Raw genomic sequence first — 20,681 nt, 5'->3', positions numbered from 1 at the left:
CTCTCCCTCTCTCTCTCTTCCTCTCTCCCTCCCTCTCTCTCGCCCTCCCTCCCATTTTCTCTCCCTCTCTCCCTCCCACTCTCGCTCCCTCCCTCCAGTTTTAAATCAAGATGAATCAGTAAACAAAGACATCTGGGCAACCCCAGAATGAGCCTCTATCTGCTCAGAAACCGGGCACAATGTGGGTTGGAGAGGAGATAAGCGACCTTGGGGGGCATCGTAACTCGGAGAAACCATCAGAGGAAATTGGGCAGGGTTGGGGGAGGGGAAGGGGTGAGAAGTGGGAATAAACCAGTGACTATCAGAAAGAGAGAGCAAGAAAGAGAGAAATAAAGAGGGAGAGACAGAGTGAGAGAGAGAGACAGAGAGAGAGACAGAGTGAGAGACAGGGTGAGAGACAGCGAGACAGAGAGGCAGAGAGAGACAGAGAGAGAAAGAGACAAAGAAAGAGAGAAACAGAGACAGAGAGGGGGATAAAAAGAGAGAGGCGGTGAGAGAGAGAGAGACAGAGTGAGAGAGAGACAGAGAAAGAGAGAGACAAGGAGAGAGAGGGAGAGACATAGAGAGGCAGAGAGAGAGAGACAGGCAGGCAGAGAGAGACAGAAGGAGAGACAGAGAAAGAGAGAGACAGAGAAAGAGAGAGGCAGAGAAAGAGAGAGACAGAGAGAGGTAGGGAAACAGAGCGAGAGAGACAGAGAGAGAGAGGGAGAGACATAGAGAGGCAGATAGAGTGAGACAGACAAGCAGAGAGAGACAGAGAGGGACAAAGAGAGAGACAGAAAGAGAGAGAGACAGAGAAAGAGAGAGGCAGAGAAAGAGAGAGACAGAGAGAGGGAGGGAAACAGAGTGAGAGAGACAGAGAGAGAGAGGGAGAGACATAGAGAGGCAGAGAGAGTGAGACAGACAGGCAGGGAGAGACAGAGAGAGACAAAGAGAAAGAGAGAGGCAGAGAAAGAGAGAGAGAGAGAGGGAGGGAAACAGAGTGAGAGAGACAGAGTGTGAGAGGGAGAGACATAGAGAGGCAGATAGAGTGAGACAGACAGGCAGAGAGAGACAGAGAGAGAGAGACAAAGAGAGAGGCAGAGAAAGACAGAGGTAGAGAAAGAGAGAGAGAGAGAGGGAAACAGAGTGAGAGAGAGAGTGACAGAGAGAGGCAGACAAAGAGAGCGGGAGAGACAAATAGAGAGGCAGAGAGAGGGACAGAGAGAGACAAAGAGGCAGAGAGGGAGACACAGAGAGAGGGAGAGAGATCATCAAGGACAGGATGAAGCTCTAAGAGAGAATTTGTACACAGGAAATTGCAATCATATATGTGATGGGAGGCAGTGATTGAGGGAGAGTTGATAGGGCAGCAGGATTAACACTCCCGAGATATCAGCGTAATGAACACACTGGAATCATTTAAAGATGACTGTGAGTGTTAATATAGATCAGCCCACTCTCACCAGGTACAGGAACGGGTTAGATACAGAGTAAAGGTCCCTCTACACTGTCCCCATCAAACACTCCCAGGACAGGTACAGCACGGGGTTAGATACAGAGTAAAGCTCCCTCTACACTGTCCCCACCAAACACTCCCAGGACAGGTACAGCACGGGGTTAGATACAGAGTAAATCTCACTCTACACCGTCCCCATCAAACACTCCCAGGACAGGTACAGCACGGGGTTAGATACAGAGTAAATCTCCCTCTACACTGTCCCCATCAAACACTCCCAGGACAGGTACAGCACGGGGTTAGATACAGAGTAAATCTCCCTCTACACCGTCCCCATCAAACACTCTAAGCACAGGTACAGCACGGGGTTAGATACAGAGTAAATCTCCCTCTACACTGTCCCCATCAAACACTCCCAGGACAGGTACAGCACGGGGTTAGATACAGAGTAAATCTCCCTCTACACTGTCCCCATCAAACACTCCCAGGACAGGCACAGCACAGGGTTAGATACAGAGTAAATCTCCCTCTACACTGTCCCCATCAAACACTCCCAGGACAGGTACAGCACGGGGTTAGATACAGAGTAAATCTCCCTCTACACCGTCCCCATCAAACACTCCCAGGACAGGTACAGCACGGGGTTAGATACAGAGTAATGCTCCCTCTACACCGTCCCCATCAAACACTCCCAGGACAGGTACAGCACGGGGTTAGATACAGAGTAAAGCTCCCTCTACACCGTCCCCATCAAACACTCCCAGGACAGGTACAGCACGGGATTAGATACAGAGTAAATCTCCCTCTACACCGTCCCCATCAAACACTCCCAGGACAGGTACAGCACGGGGTTAGATACAGAGTAAATCTCCCTCTACACCGTCCCCATCAAACACTCCCAGGACAGGTACAGCACGGGGTTAGATACAGAGTAAATCTCCCTCTACACCGTCCCCCATCAAACACTCCCAGGACAGGTACAGCACGGGGTTAGATACAGAGTAAATCTCCCTGTACACCGTCCCCATCAAACACTCCCAGGACAGGTACAGCACGGGGTTAGATACAGAGTAAATCTCCCTCTACACCGTCCCCATCAAACACTCCCAGGACAGGTACAGCACGGGGTTAGATACAGAGTAAAGCTCCCTCTACACTGTCCCCATCAAACACTCCCAGGACAGGTACAGCACGGGGTTAGATACAGAGTAAAGCTCCCTCTACACCGTCCCCATCAAACACTCCCAGGACAGGTACAGCACGGGGTTAGATACAGAGTAAAGCTCCCTCTACACCGTCCCCATCAAACACTCCCAGGACAGGTACAGCACGGGATTAGATACAGAGTAAATCTCCCTCTACACCGTCCCCATCAAACACTCCCAGGACAGGTACAGCACGGGGTTAGATACAGAGTAAATCTCCCTCTACACAGTCCCCATCAAACACTCCCAGGACAGGTACAGCACGGGGTTAGATACAGAGTAAATCTCCCTCTACACCGTCCCCCATCAAACACTCCCAGGACAGGTACAGCACGGGGTTAGATACAGAGTAAATCTCCCTGTACACCGTCCCCATCAAACACTCCCAGGACAGGTACAGCACGGGGTTAGATACAGAGTAAATCTCCCTCTACACCGTCCCCATCAAACACTCCCAGGACAGGTACAGCACGGGGTTAGATACAGAGTAAAGCTCCCTCTACACTGTCCCCATCAAACACACACAGGACAGGTACAGCACGGGGTTAGATACAGAGTAAATCTCCCTCTACACTGTCCCCATCAAACACACACAGGACAGGTACAGCACGGGGTTAGATACAGAGTAAATCTCCCTCTACACTGTCCCCATCAAACACTTCCAGGACACGTACAGTATGGGGTTAGATACAGAGTAAAGCTCCCTCTACACCGTCCCCATCAAACACTTCCAGGACACGTACAGTATGGGGTTAGATACAGAGTAAAGCTCCCTCTACACTATCCCCATCAAACACTCCCAGGACAGGTACAACACGGGGTTAGATACAGAGAAAAGCTTCCTCTACACCGTCCCCATCAAACACTCCCAGGACAGGTACAGCACGTGGTTAGATACAGAGTAAAGCTCGTTCTACACTGTCCCCATCAAACGCTCCCAGGACAGGTACAGCACGGGGTTAGATACAGAGTAAAGCCCCCTCTACACTGTCCCTATCAAACACTCCCAGGACAGGTACAGCACGGGGTTAGATACAGAGTAAATCTCCCTCCACACTGTCCCCATCAAACACTCCCAGGACAGGTACAGCACGGGGTTAGATACAGAGTAAATCTCCCTCCACACTGTCCCTATTAAACATAGAAACATAGAAACTAGGAGCAGGAATAGGCCATTCAGCCCTTCGAGGCCTGCTCCCCCATTCATCATGATCATGGCTGATCATCCAACTCAATAGCCCTGCTCCCACTTTTCCCCCATATCCTTTGATCCCTTTCACCCCAAGAGCTATATCTAACACCTTCTTGAAAACACACAATGTTTTGGCCTCAATTGCTTTCGGTGGTAGCGAAATCCACAGGCTCACCACTCTCTGGGTGAAGAAATCTCTCCTCATCTCAGTCCTAAATGGTCTACCCCGTATTCTCAGACTGTGACCCCTGGTTCTGGACTTCCCCCACCCACCACCGGGAACATCCTTCCTGCATCTACCCTGTCTAGTCCTGTTAGAATTTTACAGGTTTCTATGAGATCCCCCCTCATCCTTCTGAACTCCAGTGAATATAATCCTAACCGACTCAATCTCTCCTCATATGTCAGTCCCACCATCCCAGGAATCAGTCTGGTAAACCTTTGCTGCTCTCCCTCTATAGCAAGAACATCCTTCCTCAGATAAGGAGACCAAAACTGCCCACAATATTCCAGGTGTGGTCTCACCAAGGCCCTGTACAATTGCAAGAAGACATCCCTGTTCCTGTACTCAAATCCTCTCGCTATGAAGGCCAACATACCATTTACCTTCTTTACCGCCTGCTGCACCTACATGCTTACCTTCAGCGACTGGTGTACAAGGACACCCAGGTCTCGTTGCACATTCCCCTCTCTCAATTTATAGCCATTCAGATAATAATCTGCCTTCCTGTTTTTGCTACCAAAGTGGATAACCTCACATTTTTCTACATTATACTGCATCTGCCATGCATTTGCCTACTCACTCAGCTTGTCCAAATCACACTGAAGCATCTCTCCATCCCCCTCACAGCTCACCCTCCCACCCAACTTTGTGCCATCTGCAAATGTGGAGATATTACATTTAATTCCCTCATCTAAATCATAAATATATATTGTGAATAACTGGGGTCCCAGCACTGATCCCTGTGGTACCCCGCTAGTCACTGCCTGCCATTCGGAAAAATACCGGTTTATTCCTACTCTTTGTTTCCTGTCTGCCAACCAGTTTTCTATCCATCTCAATACACTTCCCCCAATCCCATGCGCTTTAATTTTACACGCCAATCTCTTATGTGGGACTTTGTCGAAAGTCTTCTGAAAGTCCATATAAACCACATCCACTGGCTCCCCCTCATCAACTCTACTAGTTACATCCTCGAAAAATTCCAGTAGATTTGTCAAGCATGATTTCCCTATCGTAAATCCATGCTGACTCTGTCTGATTCTGACACTGTTTTCCAAGTGCTCAGCTATTAAATCCTTTATAATGGACTCTAGAACTTTCCCCACCACCAACGTCAGGCTGACTGGTCTATAATTCCCTGTTTTCTCTCTACCTCCCTTTTTAAATAGTGGGGTTACTTTAGCTACCCTCCAATCTGTAGGAACTGCTCCAGAGTCTATAGAATCTCGGAAGATGGACACCAATGCATCCACTATTTCTAGGGCCACTTCCTGAAGTGCTCTGGGCTGTAGATTATCAGGCCCCAGGGATTTATCAGCCTTCAATCCCATCAATTCCCCCAACACCATTTCCCTACTAATACTGATTTCTTTCAGTTCCTCCCTCTCACTGAACCCTGTGTTCCCCAACATTTCTGGTGTGTTATTAGTGTCTTCCTTTGTGAAGATAGAACCAAAGTATGTATTTAGTTGGTCAGCCATTTCTTTGTTCCCCATTACAAATTCACGTTTCTGACTGTAAGGGACCTACATTTGTCTTCACCAGTCTTTTCCTCTTCACATACCGATAGAAACTTTTACAGTCAGTTTTTATGTTCCCTGCAAGCTTACTCTCGTTCTTGATTTTCCCCTTCTTAATCAATCCGTTGGTCCTCCTTTGCTGAATTCTAAACTGCTCCCAATCCTCAGGCCTGTTGTTTTTTCCGGCCAATGTGTATGCCTCTTCCTTGCATCTAATACTATCTCTAATTTCCCTTGTAAGCCTTGGTTTGGCCACCTTTCCTGTTTTACTATTGCACTAGACAGGAATAAACAATTGTTGAGTTCACCCATGCGCTCTGTGAATGTTTGCCATTGCTTATCCACTGTCATCCCTTTGAGAAAAGTTTCCCAGTCCATCATAGCCAACTCGCGCCTCATAACATCGTAGTTTCCTTTATTAAGATTCAGGAAATAGGTCTCAGAATCATTACGTCAGTCTCCATCTTGATGAAGAATTCTAGCATATTACGCTCACTCATCACCAAGGGGCTTCACACAACTAGACTGCCAATTATTCCTTTCCAATTACACAACTAAAGTCTAGGATGGTCTATCTCTAGTTGGTTCCTCAACGTATTGGTCCAGAAAACCATCCCGTATACACTCCAGGAATTCCTCCTCTATGGTATTGTTACTAATTTGATTTGCCCAATATATATATGCATATACAGAGAAACACTCCCAGGACAGATAAAGAACGGGGTTAGATACAGAGTAAATCTCCCTCTACACCGTCCCCATCAAACACTCCCAGGACACGTACAGCACGTGGTTAGATACAGAGTAAAGCTCCCTCTACACCGTCCCCATCAAACACTCCCAGGACAGGTACAGCATGGGGTTAGATACAGAGTAAAGCTCCCTCTATACTGTCCCCATCAAACACTCCCAGGACAGGTACAGCACGGGGTTAGATACAGAGTAAAACACATCTACACTGTCCCCATCAAACACTCCCAGGACAGGTACAGCACGGGGTTAGATACAGAGTAAATCTCCCTCTACACTGTCCCCATCAAACACTCCCAGGACAGGTACAGCACGGGGTTAGATACAGAGTAAATCTCCCTCTACACTGTCCCCATCAAACACTCCCAGGACAGGTACAACACGGGGTTAGATACAGAGTAAAACACATCTACACTGTCCCCATCAAACACTCCCAGGACAGGTACAGCACGGGGTTAGATACAGAGTAAATCTCCCTCTACACTGTCCCCATCAAACACTCCCAGGACAGGTACAGCACGGGGTTAGATACAGAGTAAATCTCCCTCTACACTGTCCCCATCAAACACTCCCAGGACAGGTAAAGCACGGGGTTAGATACAGAGTAAAGCTCCCTCGACACTCCCAGGACAGCCTGGCATTAGATACTGCCTCAATCCTCTGTTTGGCTTTCTTGGCTGTTTTCCAGAGGGGTGTGGCTGGTGCTGTGATGATTGCTCTTTGCTGAATTCAGTAACATTGGGGCTGAGTGTGAAACGGCACTGAGGGAGCACAGAGAGAGACGAGCGACAAAGCCAGAGTGAGAGGGAGAGCAAGTTCGAGGACTATCGCGTGTCTCCCCGGACGTGAATCACAGTCTCAGTCCCGGTAAGAGCTGCACGTTCTTTAGAAATCGGTATATCTTCTCTCCTTGGCCCTCTGTACAGATCGCGATGTCTCTCGAGGGTCAACCAGCGCTCCATTAAATGGCACAGGGATTTACTGAGCACCACCCCAGTCCTGGAGACACTCTCTCCTCTATCTCTCAGTGCCGCTCCCTCTCTCTCTCTCCCCGCTATTAGTGTCTCATTCTGACTCTCCAGGACCCTTCAGTGTTTCTCCCTCTCTCCCGCTCTCTTTATCTCTCTCTCTCCCTGCTTTTAGCGTCTCAATCTGACTCTCCAGGACCCTTTAGTGTTTCTCCCTCTCTCCCGCTCTCTCTCTCTCTCTCTCTCCCCGCTTTTAGCATCTCATTCTGACTCTCCAGGACCCTTCAGTGTTTCTCCCTCTCTCCCGCTCTCTTTATCTCTCTCTCTCCCCACTTTTAGCGTCTCATTCTGACTCTCCAGAACCCTTCAGTGTCTCTCCCTCTCTCCCTCTCTCTTTATCTCTCTCTCTCCCCCAGCTTTTAGTGTCTCATTCTGACTCTCCAGGACCCTTCAGTGTCTCTCCCTCTCTCCCTCTCTCCCTCTCTCTTTATCTCTCTCTCCCCCCGCTTTTAGTGTCTCATTCTGACTCTCCAGGACCCTTCAGTGTCTCTCCCTCTCTCTCTCTCTCTCCCTGCTCTTAGCATCTAATCCTGACTCTCTAGCACCCCTGTAACCGCCCTTTCGATCCCCGTTCACGACGTGTTTCAATTTTCACACATGGTCCAATTCCCTCTCCCTCCCTATATTTATTCCTCACCTTACTTTCTTGTTCTATCTGTTCCTCACATTCATCCCCAAGTGTCCCTCCCCCTCCAACCCACCCATCTCTGCCTCATTCTCTGTCTCAGCATCCCACCGATCTGCCTCCCAATCTGTGTGTGTGTGTGTGTGTCTCTCACTCTATCTAAATATCTGTCTTTGTTTCTCTACATCTCTCACACCCTCTGTGCTTATGTCTCTCTCTCTGTCCGTCTCTCTCTCTCTCTCTGCCTCGTTCTCGCAATCTCTCTGAGTCTCAGCGTCACTCTCATCTGCAGTTTGCAATCAAAGTTGCTTCATTAGTGACCAGGATTCACTTTGAGAAGAGGCTTATAATGACAGAGACAAGATAGAACAGATGAACAGGGAGGGGGAGAGAGAAAGAGAGAGAGAGTGTGTGTGTGTGTTTGATGGGGACGGTGTAGAGGGAGCTTTACTCTGTATCTAACCCCGTGCTGTACCTGTCCTGGGAGTGTTTGATGGGGACAGTGTAGAGGGAGATTTACTCTGTATCTAACCCCGTGCTGTACCTGTCCAGTGTTTGATGGGGACGGTGTACAGGGAGATTTACTCTGTATCTAACCCCGTGCTGTACCTGTCCTGGGAGTGTTTGATGGGGACGGTGTAGAGGTAACTTCACTCTGTATCTAACCCTGTGCTGGACCTGTCCTGGGAGTGTTTGATGGGGACGGTGTAGAGGTTGCTTTACTCTGTATCTAACCCCGTGCTGTACCTGTCCTGGGAGTGTTTGATGGGGACGGTGTAGAGGGAGATTTACTCTGTATCTAACCCCATGCTGTACCTGTCCTGGGAGTGTTTGATGGGGACAGTGTAGAGGGCGATTTACTCTGTGTCTAACCCCGTGCTGTACCTGTCCTGGGAGTGTTTGATGGGGACAGTGTAGAGGGAGATTTACTCTGTATCTAACCCCGTGCTGTACCTGTCCTGGGAGTGTTTGATGGGGACAGTGTAGAGGGCGATTTACTCTGTATCTAACCCTGTGCTGTCTCTGTCCTGGGAGTGTTTGATGGGGACGGTGTAGAGGGAGCTTTACTCCGTACCCAACCACCCCCCGGCAGTTGCCGGACGCGGTTCAAACACCCAGGTCCTTTCGGCGCTGAGACTAGCGTCGCTGTCTGAACAGACTGGAAGGGGCAGAAAGGCCTCCTGCTGCACTGGCGCTGCCAAAAGTGACAACCAAGCGTTGGCCGATGACAAACATCCCTCAGAGATGAAGGGAACTGTAAGGGTAAATGGCTGAACCCATGGGATTTTAGTCATGGCGTCACACAGGATGCCAGACACGGGCGTTAATTGAGGCCTACAAATATTTCCTGTCCCTGATGGATATCTCTCTCCGCCCGCACTGAGTGCATTTCCTGCAGCTGTATATATATATATATATATATATATATATATTTCTTTTCTTTCCACCGATGCCCTTTGATCCCTGAACTCTGCCTTTTTGTGTCTCCCCAGAGGGAGCGTCCAGACGAAGGACAGGGGAGCTTGGACTGGCCCTCGAGAGCGGACCCGCCAATGGAGAAAAGTCGCAAGGGAAGTCACGCTCTGCTTTCTCGCACAGCAAGATCCCGATGGGGGTTCGGGGGGACGGGTTCAGGAGGCGGGCGGGGTCGGCGTGCTGGAGGGTGAGCGGGCGAGGGAGGAGGAAGGGAGGGCGGGGTGGGGGGAGGGGGTAGCGGGGCCGGGGTTCAGGTTGGGGGGGGGGGGGTCGTGAGGGGGATTGGAGGGGTGTGGGCGCGATGGGCTGAATGGCCAGAGTCCGGATTGTTCGGCGCGAGCGGGGTAGGTTTTGGGGAGGGTGGTTCAGGGGCAAATCACAGAGGCCAGGACTCACCCCACCTTCCAGCTTCGACCCCCACAACTTCCCCCACCCCCCCACCCACCCCACCCCCACCCAGCTCTTCTTCCGATAATGGCTGTGGGATCCCACAGTGCGGCAATCCCTCAGCACTGACCCTCCGACAGTGCGGCGCTCCCTCAGCGCTGACCCTCCGACAGTGCGGCACTCCCTCAGTACTGACCCTCCGACAGTGCGGCTCTCCCTCAGCACTGACCCTCCGACAGTGCGGTGCTCCCTCAGCACTGACCCTCCCACAGCGCGGCGCTCCCTCAGTACTGACCCTCCGACAGTGCGGTGCTCCCTCAGCACTGACCCTCCCACAGTGCGGCTCTCCCTCAGCACTGACCCTCCGACAGTGCGGCTCTCCCTCAGCACTGACCCTCCGACAGTGCGGCTCTCCCTCAGCACTGACCCTCCGACAGTGCGCTCTCCCTCAGCACTGACCCTCCGACAGTGCGGCGCTCCCTCAGCACTGACCCTCCCTCAGTGCGGCGGTCCCTCAGTACTGACCCTCCAACAGTGCCCTGCTCCCTCGGTCCTGACCCTCCGACAATGCGGCGCTCCCTCAGCACTGACCCTCCAACAGTGCGGCGCTCCCTCAGCACTGACCCTCCCACAGTGCGGCGCTCCCTCAGCACTGACCCTCCGACAGTGCGGCGCTCCTTCAGCACTGACCCTCCGACAGTGCGGCGCTCACTCAGCACTGACCCTCCGACAGTGCGGCGCTCCTTCAGCACTGACCCTCCGACAGTGCGGCGCTCACTCAGCACTGACCCTCCGACAGTGCGGCACTCCCTCAGCACTGACCCTCCAACAGTGCGGCGCTCCCTCAGCACTGACCCTCCGACAGTGCGGCGCTCACTCAGCACTGACCCTCCGACAGTGCGGCACTCCCTCAGCACTGACCCTCCAACAGTGCGGCTCTCCCTCAGCACTGACCCTCCCACAGTGCGGCGCTCCCTCAGTACTGACCCTCCGACAGTGCCCTGCTCCCTCGGTCCTGACCCTCCGTCAGTGCGGCTCTCCCTCAGCACTGACCCTCCCACAGTGCGGCTCTCCCTCAGCACTGACCCTCCGACAGTGCGGCTCTCCCTCAGCACTGACCCTCCAACAGTGCGGCGCTCCCTCAGCACTGACCCTCCGACAGTGCGGTTCTCCCTCAGCACTGACCCTCCGACAGTGCGGCTCTCCCTCAGTACTGACCCTCCGACAGTGCGGCTCACCCTCAGCACTGACCCTCCGACAGTGCGGCTCTCCCTCAGCACTGACCCTCTGACAGTGCGGCGCTCCCTCAGCACTGACCCCCCGACAGTGCGGCAGTCCCTCTGCACTGACCCTCCGACAGTGCGGCTCTCCCTCAGCACTGACCCTCCGACAGTAGGCACGGCATTATGCCGGTTGCATGCTGCCCAGATTTGCCAGTCTCTATGGGCAGCCAATCTTGGGTCATAACCGAGGGCCTCCTTCGAGAAGCTGGGCTATTTATCCCTGAAATAACATGGTCAAAAACAGCGTCATTCCTTGCCATTTGTGGACTCTTGCTGTGCTCTTACCAGCAGCGACTGGACTTCGTTGGTGGTCGAACGCTTCAGGAATTCCTAAGGTCACAAACAAAGCAGAATTCCCATCGTTATCTGGGTGGGGACATTCAGGAATTCCCCACAGCTCCGGGGAAGAGCGGAAATGGTTACAATCTCGCTCGCGTTCCTTGCTCTTCTGTGCTGACAATCCCTCCGGAGTTTCTTTCTCCTCCCGGATTTTCTCCCTCCTTGCGCCTCTGTCTTACCCACCCCTGTCCCTGCTTGGCAGCCAGAATCGGGAAGCAGGTTAATACTTAAACGGAGAGAGATTGAGGGATTCTGAGGGTGTGGAGGGATCTGGGCGTCCCGGTGAATGAATCACAAAAAGGAGTTGGTGTGCAGATGCAGCGAGTGATCGGGGGGGTGGGGGGGAAGGGCGAGAGGAACGTTGCCCTTCATCGTGAGGGGGACGGAGTTAGGAAAAGTTGGGGGGGGAGTCTCGCTCCGACTGTCCGGGGCGTTGGGTGAGGCCGCTCCTGGGGCCCTGCGGACGGTTTCGGTCTCCTTACTTAAGGAGGGGACAGACTCGCGCCGGAGGCCGTTCAGAGAAGCTTCACTCGGCTGATTCCTGGGAGGAAGGTGGGGGGGTTTGTCTCGTGAGGAGAGAGGTTGAGCAGGTTGGGCCCTGTTACCCGTTGAAGTTTAGACGAATGAGAGGCGATCTTATCGAGACAGAGGTGGGTAGGGGGCTCGACAGGGTGGATGCTGGGAGGATATTTCCCACCTCGTTGGGGGGGAGGGAATCTAGAACGAGGGGGGAGGGGGCACGGTTTCAGAACGAGGGGTCTCCTGTTGAAGACAGAGAGGAGGAAGATTTTCTTCTCTCTGAGGGGGGTCAGTCTGTGGGATTCTCTCCACCCCCCCCCTCAGAGAGCAGTGGAGGCTGGGGCTGTTGGATATACTCAAGGCCGAACGAGGCGGGTTTCTGATCGACGAGGGGGTCGAGGATTATTGGGGGGGACAGACAGGAAAGTGGAATTAAGGCCACAATCAGGTCAGCCACAATCTCATCGAACGGGAGAGCAGGCTTGAGAGGGGCTGAATGGCCTCCTCCTGCTCCTATAAATAAAAGCATCAGTTGGGAGCAGCCCCCCAGGAGCGGCCTCACCCAACGCCCCGGACAGTCGGAGCGAGACTCCCCCCACTTTTCCTAACTCCGTCCCCCTCGCGACGAGGGACAAAGTTCCTCTCACCTTTCCCCCGATTCACTCGCTGCATCTGCACACCAACTCCTTTTTTGTGATTCATGCACCAGGACGCCCAGATCCCTCCGCACCCTCAGGATCCCGCAACCTCTCCCCTTTTAAATAGCGCTGTGGTTCATCGCGACAAGCCAGCAAGGGGCCTCACGTATAGGTTTCCATCGTTTATCAGTCATTCACGTGTGTCAGGGAGAGAGACGCCCTTGGCCAGACCAAGACCCTGCTCTTAAAACATCCCAAGTGTTGACTCCTCCTGCGCACCTCGAGTCACGTACCCATATTCTGATCTTGTCCACTGACAATCACAGGCTTTTGGAACCAAAATAACTCCCCCAGTATTTTCTACTCTGTATACAATGTCTTAGCATGTGTAGAACTGGGACTGCCAAAGCAATGCCACTTAACATATTAATTGTTCATCGTTAAGCGGGTTGGGGGGGGGGGGGGTATCATTGCTGGACCAGTATCCCAGGGGTAATGCTCCAGAGGACCTGAGTTCAAATCCCACCAGGGTACAGGGTGGAATTTAGGCTCAGTAAAGATGACCGTGAAACTATTGTTGTTATAAACCCATCTGGTTCACTAATGCCCTGAAAGGGTGACACACATGAGGAGACATCCTTGTCAAGGCCATTCAGGGTCTAGTATACTTCCCGCACCCCCTCGCCCTTCTAAATACCAGAGGACACAGGTCCAGTCTTGCCCTTCCTTAGGTGTTGCCCTTTTCGGGCAGAGAGGAGAGGGGCGTTTTCCTCCCTCAGAGACTTGCGCTCTCTGCCTCGGAAGGCGGGGGAGTTGAGGGGAGTTGAATATTTGGAAGGTGGAGGTGGAGGGATCCTTGTTGGGCGAGGGTATCGAAAGTTATCGGGGTGGGTGGGATACCCAAAGACCCGGCCTCCCTCCCTCCCGGTGGTGGTTCTCTCCGGGAGCCCAGTTTAGCGCTGCCCTTAACTCGATCGTGGTGTTAATCCCTGTGGCCTTACTGTTTTGTAGCTCACCGTGGGGCGCGTTAACACAGTCAGTCGTGCGTCCAATTAGTCCCTTTGCGGCAAATTGTTGTCAAGGTATTATTCCTCCCTGCCCTTCAATTGTCTCAATTGCAGGTTCCTTATGTTATGACGCAGCAGATGGTAAATACTAGGCAGCTCAAATCCCGGGGGTAGCCTTGAAACAGCAGCCACAGCTTGTTTTGAAGCCTGTACAAATTTTGAGGCGGCTGCCTTGAAGTCAGTAGTAATAAGACCACCAAGTCTTCTAAGGTTTTTGACAAAACTAAATTAAACCTTTCTTAATAGGAGAAATGATTTTGAATACATACGTGGATCTACAAACTATTACTATGATAACTTCCAAATGCCCTAGTTAATCTAACTCCCAGTTATGCTTTCATTAGAGCAACAGTACATAAGGACTAGGAGCAGTAGGCCATTCAGCCCCTCGAGTCTGCCCCACCATTCAATACCATCATGGCTGATCTCATTTCGGCCTCAACTCCAATTTCCTGCCCTCTCCCCATAACCTTTCAACCCATTACTCATTCAAAATCTGTCTGCCTCCTTCTTAAATTTATTCAGCGTCCCGGCATCCACTACACTCTGAGGTAGTGATCTCCACAGATTCACCACCCTTCGAGAAAAGTAATTCCTCCTCATCGCTGATTTAAATCTACCACCCCTTAGCCTAAAACCACAGCCTCTCATTCTAGAATGTCCCACAAGGGGAAACATCCCCTCCACGTCTACTTTGTCTGTCCCCTTTAGCATCTTATATTCCTCAATTAGATCGCCTCTCATCCTTCTAGCGAGTATAGGCCCTAAACTGCTCAATCTGTCCTCATAGGTCAAGCCCCGCATCTCTGGAATCAATCTAGTGAACCTCCTCTGAACCGCCTCCTGTTCAACGACATCCTTCCTCAAGTAAGGGGACCAAAACTGTGCACGGTACCCCAGGTGTGGTCTCACCAATGCTTTGTCCAGTTGTAACAACACTTCCCTATTTTTACACTCCATTCCTTTAGCAATAAATGCCAAAATTCCATTTCCAGTAAGACACAGATTTTAAGAGACCCAGGCAAAGAAACATGATACCCTGAGCAATCCATTTCAAGGTGAGTTTCCTTAACTTCAGTTCTTTGTCGACAACAGTTGGAGGCTTGGATGCTGAAGGGAATCCCCATTGTTAGATTTTAGAATTCCTGCTCTTACACACAGCCTTCCCTCCTTTATACATATTTTCCCCTTTGAATGAAAGTTCCCATTGACTGACTGGGTGAATCCTGCAGAGAGTAACTCACCTCCTGACTCCCCAAAGCCTGTCCACCATCTACAAGGCACCAGTCAGGAGTGTGATGGGATATTCCCCACTTGCCTGGATGAGTGCAGCTCCCACAACACTCAAGAAGCTCAACACCGTCCAGGACAAAGCAGCCCCCGCTCGATCGGCACCCCATCCACAAACATTCACTCCCTCCACCACCAATGCACCGAAGCAGCAGTGTGTGTACCATCTACAAGATGCACTGCAGGAACTCACCAAGGCTCCTTCGACAGTGCCGCCCAAACCCACAACCTCTACCATCTAGAAGGACAAGGGCAGCAGACACATGGGGAACACCACCACTTGGAAGTTCCCCTCCGAGCCGCTCACCATCCTGATTTGGAAATATATCGGCCATTCCTTCACTGTTGCTGGGGTCAAAATCCTGGAACTCCCTCCCTAACAGCGCCGTGGGTGTACTTACACCACACGGACAAAATCCTGGTACTCCCTCCCTAACTGCGCCGTGGGTGTACCTACACCACACGGGACAAAATCCTGGAACTCCCTCCCTAACAGCGCCGTGGGTGTACCTACACCACACGGGACAAAATCCTGGAACTCCCTCCCTAACAGCGCCGTGGGTGTACCTACACCACACGGGACAAAATCCTGGAACTCCCTCCCTAACAGCGCCGTGGGTGTACTTACACCACACGGGACAAAATCCTGGAACTCCCTCCCTAACAGCGCCGTGGGTGTACCTACACCACACGGGACAAAATCCTGGAACTCCCTCCCTAACTGCACTGTGGGTGTACCTACACCACACGGGACAAAATCCTGGAACTCCCTCCCTAACAGCGCCGTGGGTGTACCTACACCACACGGTACAAAATCCTGGAACTCCCTCCCTAACTGCACTGTGGGTGTACCTACACCACACGGGGACTGCAGCAGTTGAAGAAGGCGGCTCACCCACCCTTTCTCAACAGGGCAACTGAGAAATGGGCAATAAATGCTGGCCTAGCCAACAAAGCCCACATCCCATGGATGATTTTTTTTTTAAGAAGTGTTTGGACTTTACCTCACTGATAATAAAAATCTCTCATAGTGCCAATTTTACCAGTAATCTTTGGGAAAAGTAAACACACTGTTTCTGAACATCCCCCTTCAAAATCAATCTCGTGACTGATTTATACGAACACGCAAATGTTCCCTTTACCTCCTACGTTTACCTACTTAACACTTCAAACCAAGCTCATTCCCTGACACATCAAAGCCTTCAGGCTAGCTGTCTTTAGTTCAATTCAGACACACACACGCACACAGGGCCCAGCTATTACCGTACTTGAAAATAAATTCCGATAACACCATGAGAATTATTACATCTTTCCAGACGCTTATACTTTTACCCTTAGGCGTTTCTTACTCCCTCTGACCACGATCATCCCAAGTTTCCCTTAAAGCCAGTTCACCTATTGTCTTGATCAGCTAAAATGTTTCCTCACTCTTAAGACCACATTAACCATTCCATGGCCAGGGAGGGTGGTGGTGGTGGTCTCTGTCTCTAGATCTAGGCCCCAGGCCTCAAGTGAAGTCAAATCCAGTTTCCTCAAAACAGCTCGTATAAAATGTCCCTCTTCCCCTAACTCCACCTCCTTCACCATTTCCTCAGATGGGGGAAGGGGGCAGGAGCAGGCCCATTTGAACCTGCTCCGCCACTCTGTAAAGTCACGGGGCTGATCTGACGGGTAACCGGGAATCTGCGCCCCACCCACTCCCCGATAGCTCATCACCTCCCCCCACCCCTTACCTCTCTGATAATAAAAATCTCTCATGGTGCCAATTTTTTACCAGTAACCTTTGGGAAAAGTAAACACACTGATTCTGAACTTCACCTGGGCTAGTGCCCCAGGCCTCAAGTGATGCCAAGAATCTACCCATCTCAGCCTTAAAAATATTCAAAGACTCTGCTCCCACCCCCTTTTCGGGAAGAGAATTCCAAAAAATATTTTTATATATATAAAAATATGTCCAGTGTAGAAAGGCAAAGTAATTTCCAATTTAAAAAACACACACGCACATTGCAAGTAAAAGTCCAACTTGGAACTAGCACAGGTGTAGTTCAGAAACAGTGTGTTTACTTTTCCCAAAGGTTCCCTCCAAGAGAAAAAAATTCACCCCATGTGCCTTTCAAACAGGTGACCCCTTACTTTTAAAACAGCAACCCCCCCCACCCCCCCACCACCCCACGCCCCGCTAGTTCTGGTTCTCCTGCAAGGGGAAACACCCTCTCCACATCCACCCTGTCACGACCCCTCAGGACCTTTAAGGCTTCAATAAATTTGCCTCTCACTCTTCTAAACTCCAGCGGATATGAGCCCGGCCTGGTTTAATTTAAAATTGCAAATGTTCCCTTTATGCCTACTTAACCTGAGGGGAGGCGATGGCACAGTGGTATCATCGCTGGGCTACTAATCCAGAGAGCCAGGGTAATGATCCCGGAGACCTGAGTTCAAGTCCTGCCATGGCAGATGGTGGAATTTGAGTTCAATAAAATAATCTTTGGTGCCTGGGCTGGGGACTCTGGGTTCGAATCCTGCCGATGGTGGAATTTCATTGAAGCGAGTTCAATAAAAACCTGGAATTAATCATGACCATGAAACGATTGTTGTTAAAAGAAAATAAAACCCGTCAGGTGCGCTAATCCCCTTTGGGGAAGGAAATCTGCTGTCCTTACCTGGTCTGGCCTACATGTGGCTCCAGAGACCCACAGCAAAGTGGTTGGCTCTTACAATGCCCCTCTGTTCTGGTGATGAACACGGGCAATACCTGGCCAGTGATGAATAATTCGAAATGCAACCTTCCCTCATAAAACAAGATGCCCATCCCTGGGATTAGCCTGGAAAGCCTTCTACTGAACTGCTTCCAAGGGAGACCAATACTGTACGCCGTACTCCAGGCATGGTCTCATACACCATTTTCTACAGGACCTCTGCACCACACCCCCAACATACCCCCAGCACCCCCGACCCAACCCGGCCAAGCTTTAAAATTATCCCCTGGTTCATCCACTGTGCCAAAAATTGGATTTCTGTCAAACTTTGCTGAGGCCTCGATCTTAGCTTTAGATTTCAGGCACAGGCTTGCAAACAGGAATGAAGGCCGCAGGACCCGAATTAGCGTCGCACGTTTAACCAAATGTTTTTAAAATTAGAAATTGGCCTTGCAAGGACCTCACCAAGGACATTTCCAAACTCGAGAGGGACTATCGAAATTAAAACGGCCTCTTTCTGGTGTGCGCCAATTTGCGAGTGGGGGCAATGAGCGGTTCAGAAGGTACAGGGTAAAGTATAAAACCCAATCAGGTGCACTAATCCCCTTTAGGGAAGGAAGTCTGCTATCCTTACCCGGTCTGGCCTACATGTGGTTCCAGAGACCCACAGCAAAGTGGTTGACTCTCACAATGCCCCTCTGTTCCAGTGATGAGTGTGGGCGATACCTAGCCAGCGATGAATGAATGAGAAACGAAACCTTCCCTCATATGACAAGCTGCCCATCCCTGGGATTAGCCTGGAAAGCCTTCGTTAAGAGAGGACTGGAGTCTGGGGGAACTTACCGCAATTGTGCAGGGCCTTGGTGAGACCACACCTGGAGTGTTCTGTGCTTTTGGTTTTGGTCCCTTTACCTCAGGAAGGATATACTTGTCATAGAGAGAGAGCAGCGAAGGTTCACCAGAATGATTCCTGAGAAGGCGGGATTGTCATACGAGGAGGGATTGGACCGACTGGGCCTGTATTCATGGGCATTTAAGAAGAACGAGAGGGGGGATCTCATTGAGACGTGTAAAATTCTGACAGGGCTGGACAGACTGGGTGTAGGGATGATGTTCCCTCTGCCTGGTAGGTAGGGGGGGGTGGTGGGGGGAGTGCGTCTAGAACAAGGGGTCACAGTCACAGGATACGGGGTAGGTCATTGAGGACCGAGATCAGGAGGGTGGTGAACCTGTGGAATTCTCTACCACAGGAGGCAAGCCACTGAAGAGATCTAAGAAGGAATGGGATAGATCTTGAGACTCGAAAGGTGTCAGTGGGAATGGGGAGAGAGCGGGAGCGCAGAGTTGAGACAGAGGATCAGCCGTTGAATGGCGGAGCAGGCTCGAGGGGCTGAATGGCCTCCTACCTGCCCCCATTTTCTATGTCTCTATGCGCCCAGGTTAAAGGCCCCACCACCTTTATCTTGCGCAGCACCCCAGTTCCTCCAAAGCAGCCCTGCTAAATTACGCTGTGCTTTTCTAACCTCAAAACGACCCCCAACTTCGAGAGCCAGTGCCGTCGACCTGCAGGTTGGCCGGGCTGCTTCATTCACCCCCTTCCCCGGAAGAGGCGCCCCCCCTTTTCTCACCCCGTAGAAAGCAGGGTCTCCCCCCGCGTTGGGCAGGGTCGGGCTGGTGTGGCCAGTACACACACACCCCCGCTGCCCGCGATAGGGGCCGAGCGCCAATTTAACGCCGATGTAGGGACCGTCCAGCGCGCATCCCCGGGGAGGGAGGGCGCGAGGCTTCCCCACCAGCACAATTCGAGGCCCTTCTGTCCGCGGTCCTCCTCCTGTTCCTCCTCCTGTTCCAACTGTTCCTCCTCCTCCTCCTGTTCCTCCTCCTCCTCCTGTTCCTCCTCCTCCTCCTGTTCCTCCTCCTCCTGTTCCACCTCCTCCTGTTCCTCCTCCTCCTCTTCCTCCTCCTGTTCCTCATCCTCCTCCTGTTCCCTCTGTTCCTCCTCCTCCTGTTCCTCCTCCTCCTGTTCCTCCTCCTCTTCCTCTGCCTCCTCCTCCTCCTGTTCCTCCTCCTCCTCCTGTTCCTCCTCCTCCTCCTGTTCCTCCTCCTCCTCCTCCTGTTCCTCCTCCTCCTCCTCCTCCTGTTCCTCCTCCTCCTGTTCCTCCTCCTCCTCCTGTTCCTCCTCCTCCTCCTCCTGTTCCTCCTCCTCCTGTTCCTCCTCCTCCTGTTCCACCTCCTCCTGTTCCTCCTCCTCCTCTTCCTCCTCCTGTTCCTCATCCTCCTCCTGTTCCCTCTGTTCCTCCTCCTCCTGTTCCTCCTCCTCCTGTTCCTCCTCCTCTTCCTCTGCCTCCTCCTCCTCCTCGTCCTCCTCCTCCTCCTGTTCCTCCTCCTCCTCCTGTTCCTCCTCCTCCTCCTCCTGTTCCTCCTCCTCCTCCTCCTCCTGTTCCTCCTCCTCCTGTTCCTCCTCCTCCTCCTGTTCCTCCTCCTCCTCCTCCTGTTCCTCCTCCTCCTCCTGTTCCTCCTCCTCCTCCTCCTGTTCCTCCTCCTCCTCCTGTTCCTCCTCCTGTTCCTCCTACTGTTACTCCTCCTCCTCCTCCTGTTCCTCCTCCTCCTCTTCCTGTTCCTCCTCCTACTACTGTTCCTCCTCCTCCTCCTGTTCCTCCTCCTCCTCCTGTTCCTCCTCCTGTTCCTCCTCCTCCTGTTCCTCCTCCCCCTCCTGTTCCTCCTCCTCCTGTTCCTCCTCCTCCTCCTGTTCCTCCTCCCCCTGTTCCTCCTCCCCCTGTTCCTCCTCCTCCTGTTCCTCCTCCTGTTCCTCCTCCTCCTCCTCCTCCTCCTGTTCCTCCTGTTCCTCCTCCTCCTCCTGTTCCTCCTCCTCCTCCTGTTCCTCCTCCTCCTCCTCCTCCCGTTCCTCCTCCTCCTCATCCTGTTCTTCCTCCTTCTGTTCCTCCTCCTGTTCCTCCTCCTCCTCCTGTTCCTCCTCCTCCTCCTGTTCCTCCTCCTCCTCCTGT

At 52.0% G+C, this 20,681-nt stretch overlaps 1 protein-coding gene across 1 annotated transcript in view; it reads left to right on the top strand.

Moving 5' to 3' along the window:
• Window positions 1-20,681, top strand: part of LOC121273060 (claudin-4-like) — a 36,775-nt gene that overhangs the window by 2,847 nt on the left and 13,247 nt on the right. The window contains exon 2 of the mRNA XM_041180012.1: window positions 9,475-9,644. Coding sequence (XP_041035946.1) covers window positions 9,475-9,644 — 170 coding nt within the window. The remainder of the gene's footprint in view (window positions 1-9,474; window positions 9,645-20,681) is intronic.

Source organism: Carcharodon carcharias, chromosome 38, assembly GCF_017639515.1.
Source record: "Carcharodon carcharias isolate sCarCar2 chromosome 38, sCarCar2.pri, whole genome shotgun sequence".
Lineage (NCBI taxonomy): Eukaryota > Metazoa > Chordata > Chondrichthyes > Lamniformes > Lamnidae > Carcharodon > Carcharodon carcharias.
Note: the sequence above shows the minus strand (reverse complement) of the source record. Positions and strands in the feature narration are given on the sequence as shown.